Source organism: Amphibalanus amphitrite, unplaced genomic scaffold (assembly GCF_019059575.1).
Source record: "Amphibalanus amphitrite isolate SeventyFive unplaced genomic scaffold, NRLGWU_Aamphi_draft 000117F_arrow, whole genome shotgun sequence".
Taxonomy (NCBI): domain Eukaryota; kingdom Metazoa; phylum Arthropoda; class Thecostraca; order Balanomorpha; family Balanidae; genus Amphibalanus; species Amphibalanus amphitrite.
Window position 1 is genome coordinate 674,951 of NW_024881612.1, and position 23,520 is coordinate 698,470.

The 23,520-nt window shown below is 51.5% G+C and overlaps 1 protein-coding gene across 1 annotated transcript in view; it reads right to left on the reverse strand.

The window, feature by feature from the left end:
- Positions 1–265: 265 nt before the first annotated feature.
- Positions 266–23,520, reverse strand: part of LOC122381280 (roundabout homolog 3-like) — a 33,094-nt gene continuing 9,839 nt past the window's right edge. The window contains exons 3-13 of the mRNA XM_043365270.1: positions 16,245–16,398; positions 12,928–13,061; positions 9,490–9,597; positions 7,625–7,803; positions 6,528–6,792; positions 5,977–6,152; positions 3,923–4,133; positions 2,992–3,176; positions 1,936–2,191; positions 1,457–1,687; positions 266–928 (exon numbers count right to left, since the gene is read on the reverse strand). Of these exons, the coding sequence (XP_043221205.1) occupies positions 441–928; positions 1,457–1,687; positions 1,936–2,191; positions 2,992–3,176; positions 3,923–4,133; positions 5,977–6,152; positions 6,528–6,792; positions 7,625–7,803; positions 9,490–9,597; positions 12,928–13,061; positions 16,245–16,398 (2,387 nt within the window). The 3' untranslated portion in view covers positions 266–440. The remainder of the gene's footprint in view (positions 929–1,456; positions 1,688–1,935; positions 2,192–2,991; positions 3,177–3,922; positions 4,134–5,976; positions 6,153–6,527; positions 6,793–7,624; positions 7,804–9,489; positions 9,598–12,927; positions 13,062–16,244; positions 16,399–23,520) is intronic.

The following is a 23,520-nucleotide window of genomic DNA, read 5'->3' on the forward strand; positions in this document are numbered from 1 at the left end:
ACATACAGCTAATGCATGGCACAATCATACGTGAACTGGTAATGAACCCGAGTTCCGAATAGGACGTTGTGTTCGTGACCAACTAATTGACAGAGTGACGGAACAGTGGCGATGAAAATAATTTAGCTGAAAATGAATAATTGCTCGTTATCACTTATTTTTCATATCTCCTTGCAAAATCAGTTTCTTTCATATGATAATTCCGCCTGCCGTATGGGCTATCGCTAATTACGTTGTACGCATCATTAGTACCTAAATAAATAAATTTAAATACACATTCGCAATTAATTCATTATTCAAGTCGTTTGCGTTAAGCAATCTTCGCCTCTTGCGCCATCCACAGTGGCAGGATGATCAGTTTTGGAGAGAGATCAAATATCAATACCAAACTCAACTTCAGTCCTCAACAATACACCGACAACTAACGATGCATGAACAACTCATCGATCACACGTTGCAAAAGTTCTCTCATACTGCGGAGAGGTGTCTCTGGGGTCGCCCCGATAGGCGGCGCTCAGGTCTTCAGAGAGAGCCGCCGACACGTAGTGTGACGTCCTCTGGTGGGGCCTGGCCGAGCGCGGGGGACACGCGAACGACCGCGATCGCGGCGGCTCGATCCGAACCGCACTGCCCGGGGCGAGTGAGTGTCGGCTGCAGGAGGCGTGCACCAGCCACCGGGAGCCCTCGCAGCGCGGCGGCGGGCCGGCGGCGGACCCCGGCGGGCCGCCGTACCGGTGGGTGCTGTCGGCGCCCAGCGCTCCGGGGTCCAGGTGCGACAGCCGCGCGCCGCCCCTACTGGATGGATGGCCGGCGCGAGCCAGCAGCACCCCAGAGGACTGACTGCGCCCGGCCAGTGGGGCCGGCCGACCGAACGGCGGCAGGGACTCTCGGGAGCCGGCGGACGGCCACACCCAGCCGCCCATCGACTCTGAAATCACACAGCAAGCGTCAGTACCTACTGAGGGGGATAGTCTGACAAAGCGTCAGATGAAACCAGGGAACCTCTCTCACTCAGACATGCCAGGTACCTACATTTGTTTTGAAAAGGTAACTATGAATTGAAAACGTCTTTGAGTCTTGACAGAGTGAAACGAAGTTATGCGGATCACCTCAGCTGGACTCTTCCCAACATATACCACGCATGCAGTATATGAACATTGAACACGAAGGTATGAGAAGCCCTGAGTGAACTGGCTACACTAACCGACGATCGATTGGGAGGTATTCCATCTGCCCAGAGTTTTGTTTCCCAGCTGACCGGTGCTGTGCTCAGGTGAGCAGTGTCCCAACTAACCGGTGCTCTGGTGGGCGGTGTCCCAACTAACCGGTGCTCTGGTGGGCAGTGTCCCAACTGACCGGTGCTCAGGTGAGCAGTGTCCCAACTAACCGGTGCTCTGGTGGGCGGTGTCCCAACTAACCGGTGCTCTAGTGGGCAGTGTCCCAACTCCCAACTAACCGGTGCTCTGGTGGGCGGTGTCCAGCAGCGCGGTGGTGGCGTACGGTGACGGCCCCGTCACGGACGGCGGCGGCGGCGGCCCGTGCTCGGTGAAGGCCGGCAGAGCTCGGCAGCTCAGCTCGCCCACCGGCTGCTCCTTGCCCAGGGTCCAGGCGGCGCCCTCCATCCAGGAGGCGGGCCGCACCCCGGACGGCAGGAGCGCCAGACCCTCGGGACGCTTCTCACCGACCGCTGACGGCGCCGAGACATGCGTTAGTGAGGGGGACGGCCATAGAACTTTACTCATCTCTACTTATCACAGGTCCGCCGATTGCCAGCACACACCTATTCCGTCGCTTTCATTCTCAGGACGGTCAAAGTTTTTATGTGACTGTAGCTACGAAAATACTAAAGCTGTGGCCTGCCACCGATTTATTTACAGCAAAGCAGCGATGAGAAATGGAAATGCCTCCCTCCTTTATATCACGCGGTTTTCTCACCTCTGCTGAGAGCCCTGCTGCGCCGCCGTCTGAGCAGACAGACCAGCAGCACTGCCGTCAGCAGCAGCAGCAGCAGCGTCAGCAGGGCGCCCAGCACCACCTGGAACCAGTGTCTGCCCAGCAGCCCGGCCGGTGGGGCCGGGGTAGTAGCCAGGCTGAACACCAGCGGTGCCGAGCTGGGCCCGCGCCCGGCCTTCGTCTCCGCTGTCACAACGACCGAGTACTGGGCCGAGCGGAGCAGCCCGCCCAGCGTCACCTGGCGGCGGAGGGCGGGCACAGAACAGTCACAGTCTAGTCTCAGATAAGTCACAGACGGTGAAAGAACTGGCTGTCAACTACTTACGTATTTGCGCAACTTAAGTAAAACTTAAGTTACGCCGTCGACCTGAATACGGCACCAGGCACAGAACCAGTGGCACAAATCGGTCACAGTCCAGCCAGGGACCAGTCACAGTCACAGTCCAGTTACAGTTCAGTCACAGTTCAGCCACGGTGCTAATTCAGATACCACTCGCAGTCCAGTCACAGTTACGACGGGCTAGCCCCAATATAGCCGTCGCCGGCAGCCGTCACGTACAGACCGGCGGCGGACAGCACGTTCAGTCACAGTCCAGTCACCATCACTCAGTCACACTCGTCACCGCCCACCTCGGCCTACTGTCAGACTCTGCAACGGGCGCGCCCACCGGCTGCCGGAACCAACTCATAATGCCACCGCCTTATGCCACTCCAAAACGCCGGCCGAGCTCTCAGCTGTCTGAATATTTAATCCGCCTCCATCCCCGCCATTGTTTGAACCCTCCGCCTGCCTGTGAAGGGCCTCTAGAATCTCCACCGATGAAAGTGGCTCAACAATAAACATCTCTGACGGAGAGAAACGCTCTCTGACAGCGCTCTAATTAAGCATTATCCAGCCTGCTGCTAACATAATTGCATACGACCTCTCGGCTAACGAAGTTGGCCGGGCCGTTCCAATTCGAGCGACGCGGCGCGGCTGATCCTTCGATCAGCAGCGTTGATCCGATGGGGGGTGGATGAGGGGGGGGGGGATCCCACCTGTGTCGTCCCAGCTCCGACGAGCAGGCTGGTCCGGTCGTCGTCGGGCCTCGTCGGTCCGTCGCGTCGCAGGTGTACGCGGTAGGCGCGGACGACGGCGGCGGCAGAGACGTCGGACGGGGGCAGCCACGAGACGAGGACGGCGCTAGAGTTCACCGGCCGAGCTGAGAGGCCGTGCGGAGCCGCTGAGGGGGAGAAGGGGGAGAGGGAGAGGGAGAGAGAGAGAGAGAGAGAGAGAGAGAGAGAGAGAGAGAGAGAGAGAGAGAGAGAGAGAGAGAGAGAGAGAGAGAGAGAGAGAGAGAGAGAGAGAGAGAGAGAGAGAGCTCACGTCCGGTGTGACTGACGCTCTGACACACTTGACTGGCGTGCTGGTGATATAGGGAATATTTCCGGGAAAAGTAATATCCGACATGTGTTGCAACTGGGAATTTCTATGGGATTGTCAATCAGCACTGCATTGGGGAGCGAGTTTCGCAAAATATCTTATTGAAAATGTTGGGAGCTCCTCAGAAAATCGGATCAGGCACGGAGGAGCTAGCAGTCACAGATTCCGCGACGAACATGATAACACGTCGTGGAACTTTGTCAGTGCAATGTCGCGCTTTTTGCTTTATCCGAATGGTTTGAAGTGACTCGAATGATAAAATGGTGTAGCCGGAAAACGCCTTAGGTAAGGTTGCGCTGATCAGAGCCCGTTTTCAAACACGTGGTGTCCTATGTGCAGTGTGAGAAAGTCTTGGAAGAGAAATTCAGTGATGGCAATTGGCACTACCAGCAGACCGGAAAAGTGCACTAAAGTAATGAAGTTCCCAAATTTCCTGAAGCGGTGCGTTGCTGGCTAAAGCGTAGTTATCAACTACCCTGAAACAATGTGCTGCGAACAGTAGTGAAGTTTTCAGCTATAAACATTAAACAGTGCAGTCCCCCTCACCTTCTGACACGGTGCGCTGCAGCCGTACGGCCGAGGGCAGCTGCGGCCCGCCTGCATTGGTCGGCAGCACCAGGAACCGGTACGTAGTGTCGCTCTGCAGACCTGAGATGACGGTGCCGGTGGAGGACAGCGGGGCTGATCGGAGCCTCCCGGAGGACACGGAGCCATAGAGGACCCGCAGGTGCACCGGACCGGCCGCGCCGGACCTCACCTGGAACACAGAGCTTCGTCAGTGAACGTGTGCAATTTTGCCGCTCAGTTTGTTCTGATCTGTTGTCTTCACTTAGTTTGACCATTCCTCTAACTGCTCAATCTCATCAGCTGGTCGCTCTTCGTTACATCTGCACCCGCCTGTCACCTGTCTCCAGTTGTTCGCTCGTTTCCAGTTATCCGCCCATCCCCAGCTTACAGCTAGCTGTCGGCCTGGTTCCGCCCATCCCCATGCCTAGAGCTGCTGCCGGGTGCCGCCCATCCCCCAGCTCGCTGTCGGCCTGGTTCCGCCCATCCCCATACCTAGAGCTGCTGCCGGGTGTCGCCCGTCCCCAGCTAGCTGCTGTCGCCCGGTGTCGCCCGTCCCCAGCTAGCTGCTGTCGCCCGGTGCCGCCCGTCCCCAGCTAGCTGCTGTCGCCTGGTGCCGCCCATCCCCAGCTAGCTGCTGTCGCCGGGTGCCGCCCGTCCCCAGCTAGCTGCTGTCGCCCGGTGCCGGCGTTGGCTCAGCTCAGTGGCTCAGTCCCGGGTGCTGTTAAACGGACGCCTCACCGACACTTTGATCTCCTCTGACGCTAAATTGATCCCCGAACCGTAAAATCGGGAATAGAGGCGCGTTTCCGCGAAATTGTTCCGGCCCGGGCGGCCGACTGATTGCCACAGAGCGGCTGCTCGCTGCGTGAGGCGCCGCCACCGCTCGAAGGTGTCTCAGACGGAGCCGCGTGGGTACACGGACGGACATACATAAAGGAAGGCGGTTACCGCAGACGCCTGTCACGTTCCGAGCGTGCCACAGAGCCCCGGGACCGATAGATTAGGTCTGAGAGACGCTCGAGTCGATCGGATACTACTGATCCCAGCCTGGCTATGCGAGCGTTACGCGACCGACACTTGCTTTATTTTGTACCACGCGACGACTCAAAGAACCGCGTGAGGACTTTGCCCCGTAAAGTTACCGTTCGTTGCCTTTATTATCGAACATTCCAGTAGGTAATCACCTAAAGCATCTATCGAAACTAGAAAGTTTGCAGATGGAATATTTAACGGTACAAATGATAATCAACAAGTTGAAAGGCTCATCTTTCTCACAAAAATTAGGATAATCGAAGATTGAAGAACAACAACATATTTTGTAATACAGTTCGCAACCTAAGGCCAGAGACAGTTAAAAATAGCATAAAAGGTAGATAATTAGATCACGAGCTACAGCGCGAGGCCGAGTCACACTCGCCAACCTTGCAAAGTTCCTAAGTGAGCCTGGCGTTTCAGCTTTACACAATGGGAGCTGCACTCAGTCCGTAGCCACGACGCCAGGGCAGCAGTTTAAGTTTTCCAACTGGTGCTTTAGAAATTGTGCAATCTGTCTTCTCAAAGAATCGGGTCGAACAAACTCAAGTCTCAAGTCTCAACGTTGGACCTATCGGCTAGAATTGATAACGCACCATTTTATCAATTTTACTTCAAATTTACTTTTAGGCCTTTCATGAGATTAGATTAATTTGATCAATGCAATGAAGATCTAAAAGTACACAAAGTCAGCATCTAGGTACCCAAAAACGTAGCAAACGTAACAAAACAAATGTAACAAATGCAGTATTTGCAGTGAAACATTCCACGCCCCACAATCCTTCTGTTCTGGCAGAATGCCTGCCGTAGTTACTGGGAAGAGATAGCTGTTTGCACGGAAAGATAGTTATAATGGTTAATTCCAAATGTGAATATCTATTTAGCTGGGCTGTTCTCGTCCGTCTGGATAATGCGTCATTCACACCGTAAGAGTTCGCCTTGGACGCCCTGAATAGCTTCCATTCATATTTTGGGTCTGCCATAAGATGACCAGCACCCACCTGTGTCTCCAGCCTGACGGCCGAGCTGTTGATGGCCACCAGTGACGTCACAGTGACCAGTGACGTCACGGCGGTGCGGTCAGCACGGACCCGCAGCCGCACGGCACCGCTGCTGCGCTGTCCCTCTGCTGTGGTCACTGTGCACCGGTACGTGCCGCTCGCCGACTCGTCCAGTCCTGATAACAGTTCAGAAAATTAATATGTAATTGAGAAATGCTGCAGTGTAGTGTGATGACTCAACATAGAATGCATATGAATGTCAGATGAGTGTGTAAATATCAGTCAAAAGGAGTCAGTCGTTCTGATCTGCTTGTGTCAGCAGGCGGGTTTCGAATTAGCCGGTTTGTCAGTCAGTCAAAATCAGTCAGCCGACGTCAGTATCTCACCTGACAGCGTCAGCCGGCCGGTCTCAGACTCTCAGTATCGGTCAGTCTGTGCCAGTGTCAGTCAGTTGGTGTCCGTCTGTCAGTCAGCATCTCACCTGTCAGCGTCAGCCGGCCGGTCTCAGTGTCAGTCCTGCCTGTGTCAGTCGGTCTATGGCAGTATCTCACCTGTCAGCGTCAGCCGGCCGGTCTGATCCACACTGGGCCGTCGGCTCTGCGGGACCGGTCCGCCCGCCCAGCTCCACGCCGTCCTGCCGTCGGCGCCATCCACAGGACACACCAGCCGGGCGTGCCCCGCGCTCACGCTGACCTCAGTGGTCGCACCCGGGTCAGCTCCCGTGTCACTGACCCACACATAACCCCGCGCCACCGCAGCGCCGGCCTCGTTGGCGGCAAAACAGCTCCAGAGCCGCTCGTCGCTCCGACGCACGTTCTGCAACCGAGAGATGATTTCATTACACTCCCACACCGCACTGAACAAAACAAAAGGCGGGCGGTTTCAGAAACGCACCGGGACGCGTCACGTGCCTATTCGGATGGGGAGTGGAGTTAAACGGGCAGCGCGGCGCGCTCGGTCCGCGACCGCCGCCGACCGGCATGAATTCCAATTAGCCGCCGCGGGCGCCGTCGGCCGTCGGCCCGGCTCGGAGGGCGTCCTTCTCGACGGAGCAGTGGCCTGTCGCTGTGAATTATGGCCCGCCCCGGCAGCTGGGCCGGCCGTTGTGCGCGGCCCCGCCGCAGCGGCGATAACCAGCCCCATTTATCTGTTCGATGATGCACGGCCGCGCAGAGACAGCGAGGGCAGCGTGGAGCGGACCACGGCGGGCATTTGTCCGACATTGGACCACCGGATAGATCACAAGATGTCAAAACTTGATTCTGTTAAGTGGAAAGGCCGATTTGAGGTTTCCGCTAATACATGGCCGGATTAGATGTAACAGATTGCGCAGCTTTCAGCGCGATCGGTCACTTGACCTGCGGGCTACGGCCGCGAGAGCGCTGCAGCCTGAGGCCCAGTTTCTCCTCACCTTTACGTGCGGGGTGCCGCTCCTTTCCCTCACCTTGATGTGTGTATGCAGTTTCCCGCTGTTTCCCTCACCTCAGGCCTCTCCTTTATGTGAAGTTTCCCGTTGTTTTCCCCAACTTGATGTTCCATTTTCTGTTGTTTCCCTTACTTTGATTTACCATTTTCCGTTGTTTCCCTCACCTTGATGTGTCATTTTCCGTTGTTCCCCTTATCCTGGTGTGCCGCTGCTTTCCCTCACCTTGATGTGCAGCGTTCCGTTGCTGTAGACGCTGGTAGAGCCCTGCGATGTTCCGGGGAACAGGACCATCTCCGAGCCTGTCGCCGCCCAGAACACCAGCGGCTGCGGGTGGCCGGAGGCGGCGCACGGTAGCGTGACCTCTGATCCCGCGCGGGCCGCCGTGTCGGCCGGCGCCGCCCGCAGCTCCGGCTCCGCTGCCGAAGGTCATGACCTGGTCAGACGCCCCCCCGGGCATACCCGTGCTGCGAGCAGCGAGCGCCGTCAGCCGCCGCCCAATCAGAATTCAGCCGCAACGCGCGACCTTTACGGCACCTTGTCAGGATCGGGCCCCGTAACTTCAGCCGGATATTGACCAACAAGAGCTGGTTTGCGAAACACCTTAGATTGAAACAAGTTGATGTGGCACATGAAACGGAGACCGAATTCCTGAGGCAAAAATTGAACTTCAGAACGGACACATTCACTGCCTGTACAATCTTTCGAGTAAACTGGTACAATTAGTTGAATTTACCAGATTCGTTATAATCTAATTTGAACAATTTTGAGTACATCCATGCATGCTTAGCATTCACTATGCAGCCTGCATAGCCGCTACTCTGCATGCAACCCAAGCTCATCCAGTGGGTGAACCTTCGTTGGCGCAAGAACGGTGTCTAAATATTGAAATTTGGAAATCCCATAAACACTGAGATCTTCACTGATCTGAATTTGTGCCCGAATGATATTAAATTTGCATGAATATGGCTCATTAACGAGTCTTTGCCCGTAGCGATGGAGGAGGAGCTGAAGCTTTTAAACCAGGGTCGGGCTGCGGAATATTTGATGGGTGCAGGGTGACTATGTGGGAAGTTTGGTATTGGTCGGGCTCTTAGTGAGGCCGATGGTCCAACACCTGCCCAAACTACTGCCGCGACTGGGGTTTGCAGCATTTTCCAGAAGCCCAGTCCGCGTCACGCCTGCCGCCTAATGACATCTTAGCTGGCAGCGGGGGAAGGTCATGCCATCAGCAGTAACAGTGTGTCATTGCATGCAACGGCACACTTACCGATATTAGAGCAGACCTTTACAGAGCTCGGAACCATCCTAATGCCGAGGTTACGGTATGATTGCTTCATGCGCTCGCTACTTGCCGAATTTAGACATGATCTTAGTCCATGAAATCTCGCTTAGAAGACAGCAGTACCGAGTTTGATACCAAGGCAACTACATGTAAAATGATACTGTAACGATAGTAAATTAGCATGGAATTGGACATCTATTGGCCATTTCGGACACACGCTAACCGCATTAGTAGAGGAGACTCAGGGTGACGGAACGGCGTGGTAATTGGACCGACACTGAACAGGCAATCACGACTGTATTAGCGGGCCGCGCAGCACTGCCAATTTCGGCTACCACCAGCCATCAGTATGCGGGGGCCGACGGTCGACGGTGCTCACCGTTCTCTTACTGTGGCGGCTCTGCTGCCCACCATGCTCTCACCCCAGCAGTGTGAGTGTGACGGAATTGCTCATCAGACTCTCACATCGCCATGGAGGCGACTCGGCTGCTCACATACTCTCACTATCCTGCTGGACTGCTCACATTCTCTCACTCAATCGCCAGGCCACAATGCTCAGTGCTCACACACTCTCACCCCATCACCAGGCCACACTTCTCACCGTGAATGCTAAGCCGGACGGTGGCCATCTCGGCGCCGACCCGACACTGGTACAGGCCACTGTCGGCCACGGAGACTGTCCTCAGCAGCAGCTGGGGTCCGGAGGAGGCTCCGACGGGCAGCGGCCGGCCGTCCGCCCGCCGCCACTGCACGGCGTCTGACCGGGTCAGGTCGGTGAGAGGACACCGTAGCTGGACAGTCTCACCGCGGAGAGCCGTGGTGGTGGAGGCGACGGTGTCGCTGCTGGTGCCGCTGGTGCTGGTAGTGGTGCTGGTTGTGTTGATGATGCTGGTGGTGCTGACGCGTGGCCGAGCTGCGGATGTCATCGCTAGGTTAGACAGAGTGCGTCGGGTGAGCATAGCATGGCTCATGTAAATCTATTCACATTTTGACATTTTTGGCACGCAGCCATCGCCACGCCCATTTTATTAGTATGCTACGGCTATCTCCCTCGACCACGTGCACTCGTACATAAATAATTAATCCAATATAAGAAGGAACGGCACTCTGCGCTCATATGTAACGATATCGCATCTGATGGCCGGCCTGCGACAAAATTACTTCCATTCATTTAGCATTAGCTTGTCATTGGCAAGACGCGGACGATGGGGAGTTCGCCGGAGGTATAACCAAGTCCCATGACGCCTACAACACCCGGTCATAGGGCCGTATTCAGGGCGCAAAACACCCAAGGCCATCTATAGAAGGTACAGTCACTCCCCCGCCGACCAATCAGAGACAGATCCTGAGTGACGTCACCCCTGATGCTCGCAAGGGGTGCTCCATTCCTTTACAACGTAAAAATGACTAACTTCATTTGAAGATTGTTGGGGACACTCTACACATATCGCTCAACCGTTGATCTCATTGCAAAGTTTAACTAATTTTCTAGCGATAAAAAACAGCAATATGCTAAGAAATGGCCGGTTTTGAAGATATACCTCTGCAGTTGCAGGAAAGCAACGTAAAAACGCATCGAGCTTATATTTTTACTATGAATAAATCATTTTTCAGTAAGTTTTTAGATATGGTATCGATGTAATCAACAACTTTATTACAATATTTTCATTACTTGTAACTTTATTTCAAAATAATATTTTCAAAAATGGCAACTGTTGGTAAGTAGCTTTGAAGCGATTGTGGCGCACCGCGCCATTATTGTCCTGAGGCCCCCTTATGATGTCATCAAAAGTGGAGTGACATGGGCCTGAAAACACCCTGCACGGCCATAGCGCCTCAGTCTATAGTCATGCCGGCATTGATTCGTCACTGACCATCCGGCGATTTATAGAAAATACGAGCAACGGATGGGCTAAATGTCTCCCAAGTTATCCCATCAGTCGCTTGTGGATGTTTTTACTGGCAAAGTATCTTCTCACATCAAGTCGTTGTCTTCTCTCAGTCGGCGTGTTTTCACAATACTGCGAAGCCTTTCAGCTCAACCCTAGGATGTTCTCTGCCATAGACCATAGTCATCATCAAATCTTAGTGCTGAGTTGCTGGTCCATACAAACCGAAATTACTACCGTTTGATTATCACCAGAATATCGCGGACAGTAGCGCATAGCCCTCTTCCCGAGTCAGTCCCAGCCCTCCTCCCGAAATAGCCCCCACCGAGAAAATGCCCGGCGCCCCTGCACAGTCCGTCCCTCCTTCCCAGGCGCCATTGATTCCCAATTCTGGCTGTGTAGTTTGCATGCCGGTCAGAGTCGGCACACAAACGCTGGGAAAGAGCGCCCAAAGAACGGCCATTCTCGAGAAAACTACTGACGCCACGAAAAGCCTCTCGGCGCCGGACGCGTCAAGGCCAGTGGAGCGGAAAGTTGTCAGAATTTCGGTCAGAGATTGTTGAAGTAAAAACTTTAAGCGGATGCCAGACTTCAGACAAATACCTCAAAACTGACAAGTCTTGGTAGAACTTGATGGAATATTTTACGTCGCGGACTGGGAGCGTCCGAATAAAATCCCGTGCTGTGCATTAGAACGGAGCCGAAGTTCTGACGCAGCAGGTTCCCCCACCAAGTTATGACGATTTCAGCGGGCGCTGCTCCCCTCTGGTACGGCAGCTGAGACCCCGGGCCCCTACACGGCGATCAGCTGCCAACGACACAAACAAACTCGGGCCGAGCTCGCCGATTTATGGGGTCCATTCCGGCCAGGGAAAATAACCGAAACGACTCCGTCGCCGAAGATGAAACGCACCATTCTGCGAGCGGGCCCTTTCCGTGTAAATGAAGCGTCAGGTCGGGACGATATCCCTCGCCCCGTTGGGGGGGGGGCATTTTGCCCCCCCCCCCTGTGGTTTTTCCTGAATAGCAAGAAAACGGCGGGCGGCTCAGCGCCGCCAAATTTTCAGTACCTTCCCGGGCATCAATTTAACACCTTCACACCAAATTTCAAGTCTTAGGTCACCTTAAGTCAGGAGCTATTGAGGTCAAACTGAGGTCATGTTCGAGCAGAAATGAGCAAAAAACATGCAATTTTTAAACGCTCACCAAATCTACAGTTATCAAGCAGTTTCAAAGTTCTTTATATGGTCTAGTAGACAAAAAGCGGCGCTACAAAACTGCTATCTCTGATTTTCGAAATTTTGGGTTTTTGACCCCAAAAAATCCAAAAAATTGATTTTTTTTTAGAAAAACTAGAAAAAATCCAAAAAATTTCCGAATTTCGAGACAACCGGGATATATGTGATAGTCCCTGCGCTTTTCTATATACATACCAAATTTCAGATCGATATCTCGTTTTTTGGCCAAGTTATAGCGGAAAAAAACTGTTCAAAAATGATGACGTCAAATTTTTAACTCAATTTTTAGCGATTCTAGACCACGTACGGCAAAACAAAGACCACCATTGAACTCCCCGTGACGAGCTGCATCGATTCGATACCCATTTTATGCAAAAATATTAACTTTGAAATTTGACCTAATTTGACCTGACCTTGACCTGACCTTTACCTGACCTTGACCAAAACGTGACCTAAGCTGGCCCCAAAGGCTGCCTGAACCACATAATCGCATTTGTCATGTAAAATGGACCATAAAACATGTATCACACGACACATTCATATTGTGACCCCCCCCCCCCCGTGACCTGACCTCTGTTACCTGACCTGGCATCAGTGACCTCAAATAGCAAAATATATGTTTGAAGAACATTTCCCCATCGATGATTTTCAATGAAATGCATTTTACTCGATTTTACAACGCATTTCTTGAAATGCCTGTAAACGGTGAAAATTGGACCTTTGACCTGACCTGTGACGTCATCGGTTTGACCTAGGTCAATAAAATTGGGTCACAAGGTAGTTCCCTGATAGGGCTATCCAACACCGTTTGCCGCTTGTCGCTAGGTTGCGTGGTTCTCGAGATCTTTGGGGGGCCAAAATGCCCCCCCCCCCCCTAACGGGGTGCGTTGCTCGGCAGAGCCCAACGGGGCGCGCCCGGCGCGGGATATCGGAGCTGCGGGGCCTCGAGCTGCGAGCTGAGCTATCATCTTACAAAGAGAAGAGTAGCACCGAGCTATCAGATAACGCAGAGGGATTAGCCGTTTTGAGCTCTCGTCTGTCTCACACAGAGACAAGCCACCAGGCATGTTCGCTGTTGTAATCTCTATATATCTCTTATAATCTCTCGATTCTTACCTCTCACGGAGAGACGAGCCATATCGGTAAGTCGCTTCATCTGTGCGTAGTTTCTAGCTTCGCAGGTATATTCCCCGGCGTCGGCGCGGGTCACGTTCTCGATGACCAGGTCACCCTCTCGCACTAGACGGTACCTGTGTGGATACGGTGCGAGGTCAGGCCAGGTCATCTTTCCACGCAGCACGGTGGAGTGAATAATGCAAGGATGGGACAACTGGCAGCGCCATTGTGACCTCAATTGTAAACCCAGGTGATTATCTGTAACTGGAATCAGGATACATTGAATTAGGGTAGACTGAATTAGTCCGGGGAACAGATTGCTAAGGCGAAAAAACGATGCTGTTGTTTTTCAGGGCGTCATTAAAGGGAATACTGCGACACTGCGCCAGGAGCATGCAGCACTCAAAACTTTTTTACTACCTCCTGGAGGGTTCATTTTCATCAAACCAGCAAGATAAGAGTATATTGAAAGGGTAACTCTTTGCTACCATTATGTGCATAGTAACGGTACGTGGTTGATATGAACTTATTCGCCAGCGAAGAGTATTATTACCATGCAAATATCAATATTACTCTCGCGATCCAGAACATCACGAAAACTCTTTCCTTCTGGGTATCGTGACTCGTGTACAGATAGTCGTTTCATGCGTGGATCTTGTTTACCCTCGTGAAGATGATATTTGAAATGGAATCACTCAGCCAATCAGAAACGAGATCGGCCGTTTGCGGTTTGAAGGCCGCGCGCATCTGTCAGTTTTCGGCCGTTGGTCTCCGAGAGCGGATGTGAGCAGTGTCGGTGCCGCGCGGCGTGGCCGTTGGTGATTGTGCTTGTGTGCTTTTCATCGCCTATAGAGCCTCTGTGGACATTTTATTGTAAGTACCGATGTGCTAGAGCATTGCATGCCGTTGAGTGGTGCTAATTTGACCTGGTTAACAGGACCCCGTGCACGGCCACGTGGCCTAGGTTGTGAGTACGTACATTAATTTTGTTGTGATGCTACAATTTTATGCATTTTGTTGGTGACTTTGAAAAAGCCTTGCACTGTAGTGATCCAGTCTCATTATCTCACGCAGACGGGCGACCACCCAGGAACGCCGTCGCTCTCTTCAAATATTGTGCGCTGTGCCTTATCCAATATGAGGGCGCTGAATGTCTTGTATTCACATTCAAAGTGCATTCAAGTTGTATCGTGGTGTTCATTTACCGCTTGTGCATTGCTGAACGCTTCGTATAAATTCGTATAAGTGAAGAGTCTCACAATGTTCATGGCTGGTGTGCCCCTCGTATTGTTTGTACGGAACAGTGTTGCCAGGTCTAGAGGTAAACCTCCAGATCTAGAGGTTTTAGGGGAGCGTTTCGGGGCTCCTGGAGGTTTTTGAAAAAATGCGGATTCTAGAGGGTTTTCTAGAGGTAATATGAAAATGCGAGAAAAGACAATTAGCATCAAGGTATCTTGAGAACTATTTAGGTACTAAATTTCATGTTATTATTTTTAAGTATTGCATGCTTAAACACACTTCTTGGCTTCCATCAACACACTTCCATCAACAGATTGATGGAAACGAAAAACCTACTTTTGGCTTGTTCACTAATGAGGCTCTGGCCGCCGGCTGCAGCTAAAAGTTCTCGATATACCGTGGGCACCATGGGCACCAAGGCTATGTGAACGTGGGCACCAAGGCTATGTAAACCTGGTGCCCACGGTGGGCACCAAATCCACCAAGTTATGTGGACAAATGCGAAGGCATGCGAAGAATGAGTGAATTATCTTGATTGGGGATACAACCGGGTGTTTCAAAGCCCGCTGCCAGCGCGCTGACTTCACACTTTGGGTATGTTCCAGTCGCACTTCCTAACACCTCTAAACTCCTCCAAGAGCAATATAGAGGAGGTTGGAGCAGGGCCCTCCTTTGATTTGTAGGGGCTAGAGCTGACACTGGGACAGGGAAGCTATCTTGGAGGAGTTTCGAGGTGTTAGGAAGTGCGACTGGAACAGACCCTTTGGTAGTGTTGGAGCAATGGGCTTGATGATGTCTAGTTATGCGCTGGCAGCGAATGGCAGCGTGCTTTGAAACAGCGCCACGGTTTGTGATACGGAGGTAGGCATGGAGGACGAGGTATATATCTTTCTAGTTGAGGTTTATTTGCCATTGGGTCTACAGTGCAGGGAGGTTTCTATCGCACTCCTCTCAGATGCAAAGATAAGGTCTCGAGGCTTCATAGCTAAATATCAAGAGTTCAAGTGATGATGGGTCAATAATCGAACCATTTTTAATGGTTATTTGTTTATGAAACTTATGAAATAATAAAACAAAGTATTCTAAATCTATTTTCCATAGATGAGGACATTTAAATATAATGTGTAATTAATTAAGAATAAACCTCAACGTAGAAAGATATAGGATTCCTCATGGCTCACTCGTGGAAGATCGGATATCTTTTCCTCGCGTGTTCCAGAAAAAAAAACTCGCTCCTTCGTCGCTCGGTTTTTCAGTAACCCGCTTGGAAAAGATATCCTTATCTTCCACTCGGAGCCATGAAGAATCCTCTATATACTTCATACTCAGCGGCAATGAAACAGAGGTTTCTAGAGGTTTTTACAACATTTTCTGGAGGTATTGGCATCACTCGACCTGGCAACACTGGTACGGAAGCCAAATATACATTGTTGCTCTTGAAGCATGTTTTTTAGTTGGTGAGCTCCGGTTAACAGAAGCTTCGTGAAGCTTCTGAAGCAAGCGTCTGTGAGTCTGTTACCATCCTCTGGGGGGTTTACACTAAAGGAAAGAGTAAACATTACCATGTGACAAAGGGTAGGCCAGAAGAATATGCTCTCTGTAGGAGGGTAAAGCACAGAGTAGATGATGCGTTACTCCCTAGAAAAGGGTTCCGTTTAAGATTTACCCTTTCAAAGAGTGTAACCCAAAAAATGTTACACTCTAGACAAGAGTAAATCAAAAGAGTTTACCATTCAGAAGATGGTAAAAAACGTCTGTGTGTCATGTTACCCCTCCCTGGCGAGTTTACTCTTCACGAAAGAGTAAAATTTACCATCTGGAAGGTGGTAAAAAACGTCTGTGTGTCAAGCTACCATGCTATGGCGGTTTTACCCTTCAGGAAATGGTAAAAAAGTTTTCAGTGAGGGAATTGAAAGTATGTTTGTGGTACTTAAATTTCAGCATGCCGCAGTAAGGTTCACTGCAAGTCGCAGCTATAAGTCAAGTCGCAGCTACAAGTCGCAGCTATTATAGTGACCTGATACATATACATATAAAATGCGGCGAGTGCCGGGTCGCGGCCGTTGCGTGACACCCACCGTCGCTCGCTGAACAGGTCCAGCGGTGTGCCATCTCGGAGCCATCGGACGGTGGGCGGCGGGTCGCCCTTGGGAGGGGAGCACTGGAGCGTGGCCCTGCCGCCCTGCACAGCCACCGTGTCCACCGGCCAGGCGCGAAACTCCTCCCGCAGCACTGCAACAAACAGGACAAACGACCTCTCATTAGGGTGGGGATGTGACAAACAAGACAACACCACGACCTCCGATCGCAGTAGCACTGCAACATATCAACAACAGACGGACCAGTAGTTAGAATCACGACTTACGAGTAAGACCACCGTGCAGAGCTGAACGATCCGAGACCCAGCCGTGTCCGTCTATTGCAACAGCAGTGCTTGTACCTTTTACCAGCATTTACATATGCTCATCAAATGACCAACGCTAGTTCTTCTGGTGGGACGGTGCTGAACATTTTACCTGTTGTTTGTAAATCTATGGCTTCAACTTTATCACCGCTGACATCGCATGATCCTGAAGCACACACATAGGTGCTCTCACTTCGTTTCTGTGCTGTTAGGCTGCCTACAATAAAAAATCATAGTCCCTTCGGTTATTTATTTCTGAATATTTCGCGAGGAATCGTAACAAGGGTCATATATTTTGCAAAGCAAGACAGACGAAACATGTTGGATGGAGTAAAAACCTTCCCCAGTCAATTCCTCCCGACAGTTTAAGAGCCATTTCAAATGCACCAGAGCAATATCACAGCACAAAAGGCGCACAGACAGCTGAATCTTCCTTCCACTTTCGAAACAGGCTGCCTTTGTTGCCCGAGTCGGCTTTTGGGTCCAGTCGTCCGAACTGCCGTCAGTTCCTTGGCAGCCCGCTCCGCCGGCGCGCTTTGAGCGCTCGCTCGGTACTGAACAGCAAATCATTTCGGTGACGTTTACTGTAAGAGATGTGCGGTGCTTGCGGCACAGCCGGGCTCGTACAATGACTCAGCCGAGCCGCCGCTGGAGGAAAATCAGAGACCGAAAGACAACCGCAGTGAAGTGTGCCACGACGCTGAGGGTGGGTATGGGGGACGGGGCGGGATGGGGCTTTGCTGTGTATGTATGTACAGGCGGTATTCCTACCACCTCCCCTCCAAAGAATCTCGGGAATGTTCTAGCTGGAACCCGCTGCATTACATGCCACGCAGAGGTAAGCCAACTCCGACGCGCTGCAAGGATGTGACGTCATCCCTGTGAATAATGATGTTATTCGGTGGGATAATGTCAGCTTCAATATGCACGACTGCACTTATAGCCGCCTGATGCCGCGTATTTACACAGTATGGATTCTTAGTATGACAACTCTGCATATACTCATTGCAGACTGAGTCTGCGCTAAAGCGCCAGGAGCCGGCTGGCCGGAGGCCTATTCAGCTGGCATACCTAACGGGAGCGGCCGCGCCGATCACAGTAGGCGGGGGCGGGGGCGGGGGCGGGGACGTGAGAGGCGGGGTGGGGACGGGGGGCGAGGGGTGGGGGCGGGGCGCGTCACTCCGACTGACGGCCCGCCTCGGTCAGAGACAGCAGAAAAATAGCGATCGGAGAAAACGGCCCGCAGCGCCATAATGGTGCACCCTTCCGGGCTGACGGAGCCGCCGCGTCCGGCCACCGGGGCAGGGAGCGGAGAACAGCGCGAGAGAGCGAGGGAGAGAATGTAAGAGGATGTGACGGAGAAAATAGAAACAGGGAGAGGAAGAGAAGCAATGGGAAGAGCAGAGAAGAGGTGTGGGAGAGAAAAGAGATAAAGAAGAGAGAAAGAGAGAGAGAGAGAGAGTGAGAGAGAGAGAGAGAGAGAGAGAGAGAGGGAGAGAGGGAAAGAGAGAAACGAAAAAGGAGAGGAGGAGGCTCACCGACCTAATTCCAAAGCTGGTTTGTGAGCCGCCCACTTGACCCCAGCACTGGCCTGAGAGACCGCTCGGTTTTGAAATCGGTCCGCCTACCTGATCTGGTTACCGCATGGCTCGACGCGACGGACTGAGCCGCGGTACGAGCCACTGTCCAATTCAATACCGCCGCCCCCGAGAGTAGTCTGTACTGGAGAAGTCTACACTGAAGTAGTCTGCCATGGACGGCTGTCGGCTGATCAGTATCACCACTCCGGGTCGGAGACGCAGAGAGGGCTGGTTATCGGGATCGGAGCCCGGACACAGCATGCAGGCTGCTCAGATCAGCAGAGACAATCAGAAACTGGGATCAGAGATCACTGCAAGGAGAGATCAGGACTCATCAGTATTAGAGACTGGGATCAGAGACAACTGCTAGGAGAGATCAGGACTCAGCATTAGAGACTGGGATCAGAGATCACTACTGCTAGGAGAGATCAGGACTCAGTATTAGAGACTGGGATCAGAGACAACTGCTTGTAGAGCTAACTCAGCGATCAGATACCGGTTGCATTGACGGCTGCGTAGACGAAGCAGAGACGGTTTGTCAGAGGAATCAGAGAACGAGGTCAGTTATGGGTAAACCGAAAATCCTGCTTCGATCAAAAGGTCAATGTGTTTTACTGAAGTTATGTGAAGTCTATCCGTATGTTTTCAATAATCATGTGTTCATTGAAGCGGTGCAAATATAAACAATTCTTAAATTATATAACCGATAGAACTATGCCACCATACACCAATGACCAAACAATACCTATTTCAGACTCTGAAAGACTGTTTGGAGAAATCTGTCGTTTCGACAGAGCGCCCCAGCCGTCTGTCATTCTGTCTATCACTTACAGCTGTCAGGGAAGAAAGCTCACTTTTCAGGCTGCTCAATAGCATTAGCCTCCGAGCCGATGAAAGCAATCTACTAATGGAATTGGATTATGCTGTGTGAAGAAAATACTGCAGTAAATGCAATAAGGAAGTTAGAGCCGAGTTTCTTAATTTTCGATTGTCAACCAGCCCGATGAAATGATGGTAGCCAGGTGCTATTTGAGGAAATAAGAAAAAAAGCTAAGTGGAGTTCCGAAGCTTCAAGGCACCCACAGAGCTGACACTGTAAAAAGGTGTCTAGGCCCAAACCATGTTTGTGTCGTGTACTTGCGCAGGCCTAACTTGGTACAATTCTTCGATGTCCTTTTTTTGTGGTCAGCGTCTTTTTTTTTGCCTTCAGCTCCAACAGCTCCCCATCACTGGTGCTCCGGACGGCTAATGACAGGTTGGCCGTCTATCTCCAGTTCCGTTCCCGCGACAGACTAGTATTTTCCGAGAGGCTTCGGCCGTAGCGGGGACGGCCATTTGCGCCGCACGGGCGGCTATGAAACTCTGATCCCTGCGCACTAGCCCGCCTGCCGGGCCGAGCTCGGCACGACTCCGGCGGCATTTGGCCGCTGTTCTGACCCGCTCGGCGCCGCGCCGGCTCACGTGAATGACCCACGTGACCTGCAATGGTGAGCTCCCGTACAGATATCCGACTGTGAACCGCCCATCTCCCGATCCAGATGCCGGCCAGCAGGGGTCAGCGCACTGATGAACTCGGAGGAGGATCCAAGGCCATATATAGAAGGTACAGTCACTCCCCCGCCGACCAATCAGAGACAGATCCTGAGTGACGTCATCCCTGATGCTCGCAAGGGGTACTCCATTCCTTAACAACGTAAAAATGACAAACTTTTCATTTGAAAATTATTTGATACTTTTCACCTATTGCTCAAACGTTGATGTCACTCGAAAGCCCAACTAATTTTCTAGCGACAAAAAAGAGCAGCAATATGCTAAGAAATGGCCGGTTTTGAAGATATAGGCGATTTAAAAACCCTCTGCAGTAGCAGAAAAGCAACGTAAAAACGCATCGAGCTTATATTTTTACTATAAATAAATCATTTTTCAGTATGTTTTTCGATAACGTATTGATATGATTAACAACTTTATTACAATATTTTTATTATTTGTAACTTTATTTCAAAATAATATTTTCAAAAATGGCAGCTGTTGGCAAGAAGCTTGGAAGCGATTGTGGCGCACCACGCCATTATTGTCTTGAGGCCCCCTTATGATGTCATCAAAAGTGGAGTGACATGGGCCTGGGAGGATCGTTAGTTACCTGCCAATGCCATGCAGTGGACACAATTTAGATGCATCTCAGTGCTCACGAATGATCGTTCTCAAACGACGTGTTTCCAGAGGTTTGATTATGACACATCACACATGGTCCTTATCCATACTATTTAGGAACTAAGAAAATGAGCCAAAGACAGCTTACTCTGATTTTACATTTTCTTATTAAGAAAGTGATGACGTTAGTATTGCAGCAAAACTATTTAGGTCATCGCGGCATATTACCCAAAAATATTCCATGGAGAGAGATATCACCAACTGCTCCCAAATCTGTGCCTCATTAGCCATGCGACCTGGCAGCGGTGCCGGGCGTCCTTCCAACTCTGCCCCAGTCCTCTCTGCGCGCCGTATTTCCATGAGATGAGCGGCCGTCCCGCCCACACCGCCCGGCGGGGGTGATGAGTATCGATTGGTGGGCGGCACAGAGGGCCGCCGGCCGTCGCTGCCGGCTGTTCCGGCCTTCTCCGACTGCTTCCGGCCGCCCTCCCGCCTACATCCATTACAGCGGCAAACAATCGGTCGCCGCCACTGGCCCCGACAGCTGATGACTGCGAGAGGTGCTGAGCACGCACCCCGGCCGCCGTGATGAGCCGAGGGTGGACCGCCAGCCGCCGGAGCCAGCGGCAGCTCGCAGGCAATGGCAGGGAGATGGGGGCAGTTAAGGCGGGGCTCAAGGTCTTCAGTAGAGGTTAGAGGCCAGGAGCAGATATGGGAGCAGCATCAGAAATGACAGTCCGTGGAGGGGAACGCTAGGAGTCAGCAGCTTTTGGGAAGGAGATAGCAGCAGTTGGATTCATATTTGTGGGAAAATGACAGCAGTAGATATCTGAAAGAGTGCTGGTTAGAAACGAGACCAGCTTTTGGATAGAATTGCGCCTCCAAAGAACGACGTGCAGCTCTTTAACCCGCGCCCTGCTGGGGGGGGGGTGTTTGAACACCCCCCTTGTGATTTTTCGCGAATATCTCAAAAACGGCCGCGCGGAGCGCCGCCGTTTTTGGTACACCTTATCATACGTCAATTCTACACATGTTGTGAAAATTTCAGACCAAGGTCATTCAAGGTCAGGTCACCAGGTCACTTGAAGTGACCTCACCTCATAAAAAGTTTCAATGTCTGTCATAGCTACACCGAGTGACCGATTGCTTTGAAACTTTCAGCGATTGCTAAGAGCAATAGCATGTACAAAATGTATATCTCAGAATTTTGATATCGATGACCTAAGGTCAGGTCAATTTTGCGACCTCCCCATTATATAGGTAAGTCAATGGGAGAAAATTGAAATGCGCCTCGTTTGGACAAAAGACATTATAAACACTCCCAAACACCGAATTACAAGTGGATTAGACACACTGAACATGAAAATGGTGTCCGTGACCCTTGTTTATGCCCTGAGGTCATCTAAGGTCACGAATGGTATCTAACAGTTTTTCGCAAATAACTTTTGATAGAGGCATGCTAGAGCGATGAAAACGCCTTAGATGTGTTCAGCTCGACGATACGGATCGACTGATATGCAACATGACCCTTTCCGGTCAGGTCATGACCTTGACCTGAGGTCAAATTTTCAAGTTGACCTTTCAAGGTCAAATTTTCAAGTTGACCTTTCAAGGTCAACTTATAGTTCCTTCCATGCGTCTTGACGAGAGGAACACAATGCCGGTAAAAGTAAGCTCGTACAAGGCTTGGGTCAAAAGTTATTGCAGAAAAACTGTTTCCGAAAAAATCAGCTATTTTTGCAGTTTTTGCCCCCTGCAGGCAAAACCGTTGAAGTTAGGTCAAATCTGAGAGGATTACTCAGAAAGGGCTTTAATAGGGCTATCTATCGAATGCGCTTTTCCGCGGCGCTGTAGCTCTATTGGTTCTCGAGTTATGCGTTGGCTTCTTGGAAATTTTCGACATTCGACCTGGAAATCGGCGAAATTTTGCCTTCAATGACCTCTGGTGACCTGACCTTTGACCTGACCAAAAAATTGACCGAAGTGATTTCGTCATTATTTTTGACGCTCTTTCGAACGCCGCCTTCCGCGTATCGCTAAGTGGCCCAGGAGCGAGTTACAAGGGGGGGGGGTGTTCAAACACCCCCCCCCCCCCCAGCAGGGCGTGGAAATCCAGGACCCCCAGCCGGGCGCGGGTTAAGTAGCAGTGACTGGAGAAACTTCGCAGAGGAAAGTTCCGAGATTAGTTGGGTAATTAAGTGGCAATTGTCAATAAGCGCGCCCGGATTTTGTTTCCAGCTGCGAATGGGTCTCGCGGGGCCCCCCAGATTGCCGGCGGGAGTTGGGACTACCGGAGCTGTCGGTACGAATGGCTGGAATCAGCGCCCTGATCCCAGCAGGAGGGGAGAGGGCGGGCCCGATTATTGGCGCCGCACGATGACGGAGAGAGATGGATGCAGCGCCGGTCCGAGTGCTGACCGGGTTCACCAGGTCGCATAGGGTTAGACCGGCACTAACCACACTTCCGACTAGGTTCACAGAGTCATACAGGGCGCCGGGCGGAACTGACACGGCCCAGACTTCCAGACTGCTGACTGCCCGAACACCAGGTCATATCCCGCGAGTTGCTGGGGGGGGGGGGCGTTAAACGCCCCCACTTTTTCGCTGGGCCATAGCATAAAAACGGCGCACCGCAGGCGCGCCAGAATTTGGGTACCTGTAGGGAATTGATTGAAGTTTATTGTGACAAAGTTTAAAAAAAAAATCGGTCGGAAAATTTTTGAGATATCGAGGTTTTAGTGACGTCATGATTTCTGAGTTTTCGACCAAAAACGGCATATGTTCAAAAAATCATATAAAATCACAAAATAGACATACAGACATGCCGTAAACGCCATTAGACTGCCAATACCATGGACAATCAAATGGCTATCTTCGATTATTGATTATCGTTCTGCATTTTCCAAAATCTTGAACTGAATCTTGGCAATTTCTCGCGACTACTTCACGACCATGATACATACATTTCTTAAATTGAACTTTTTGAGCCAAACACGTACACATACGATAAAATGAATGTCACCATCGGGTTCTACGCCCCAAATTACCCATGAAACATGTGTCGCAGGCTGCGAATATCAGTTTTGATTTTCGGGGATATGTGCCTACCCGGTTGACCTGACCTTGACCCTGACCTATGCTTGACTGACCCCTACATGGAGCTGACACTCTTGTAGGCCTTATATGATGGATTGTGCACCGTTTTGACAACGTTTATGA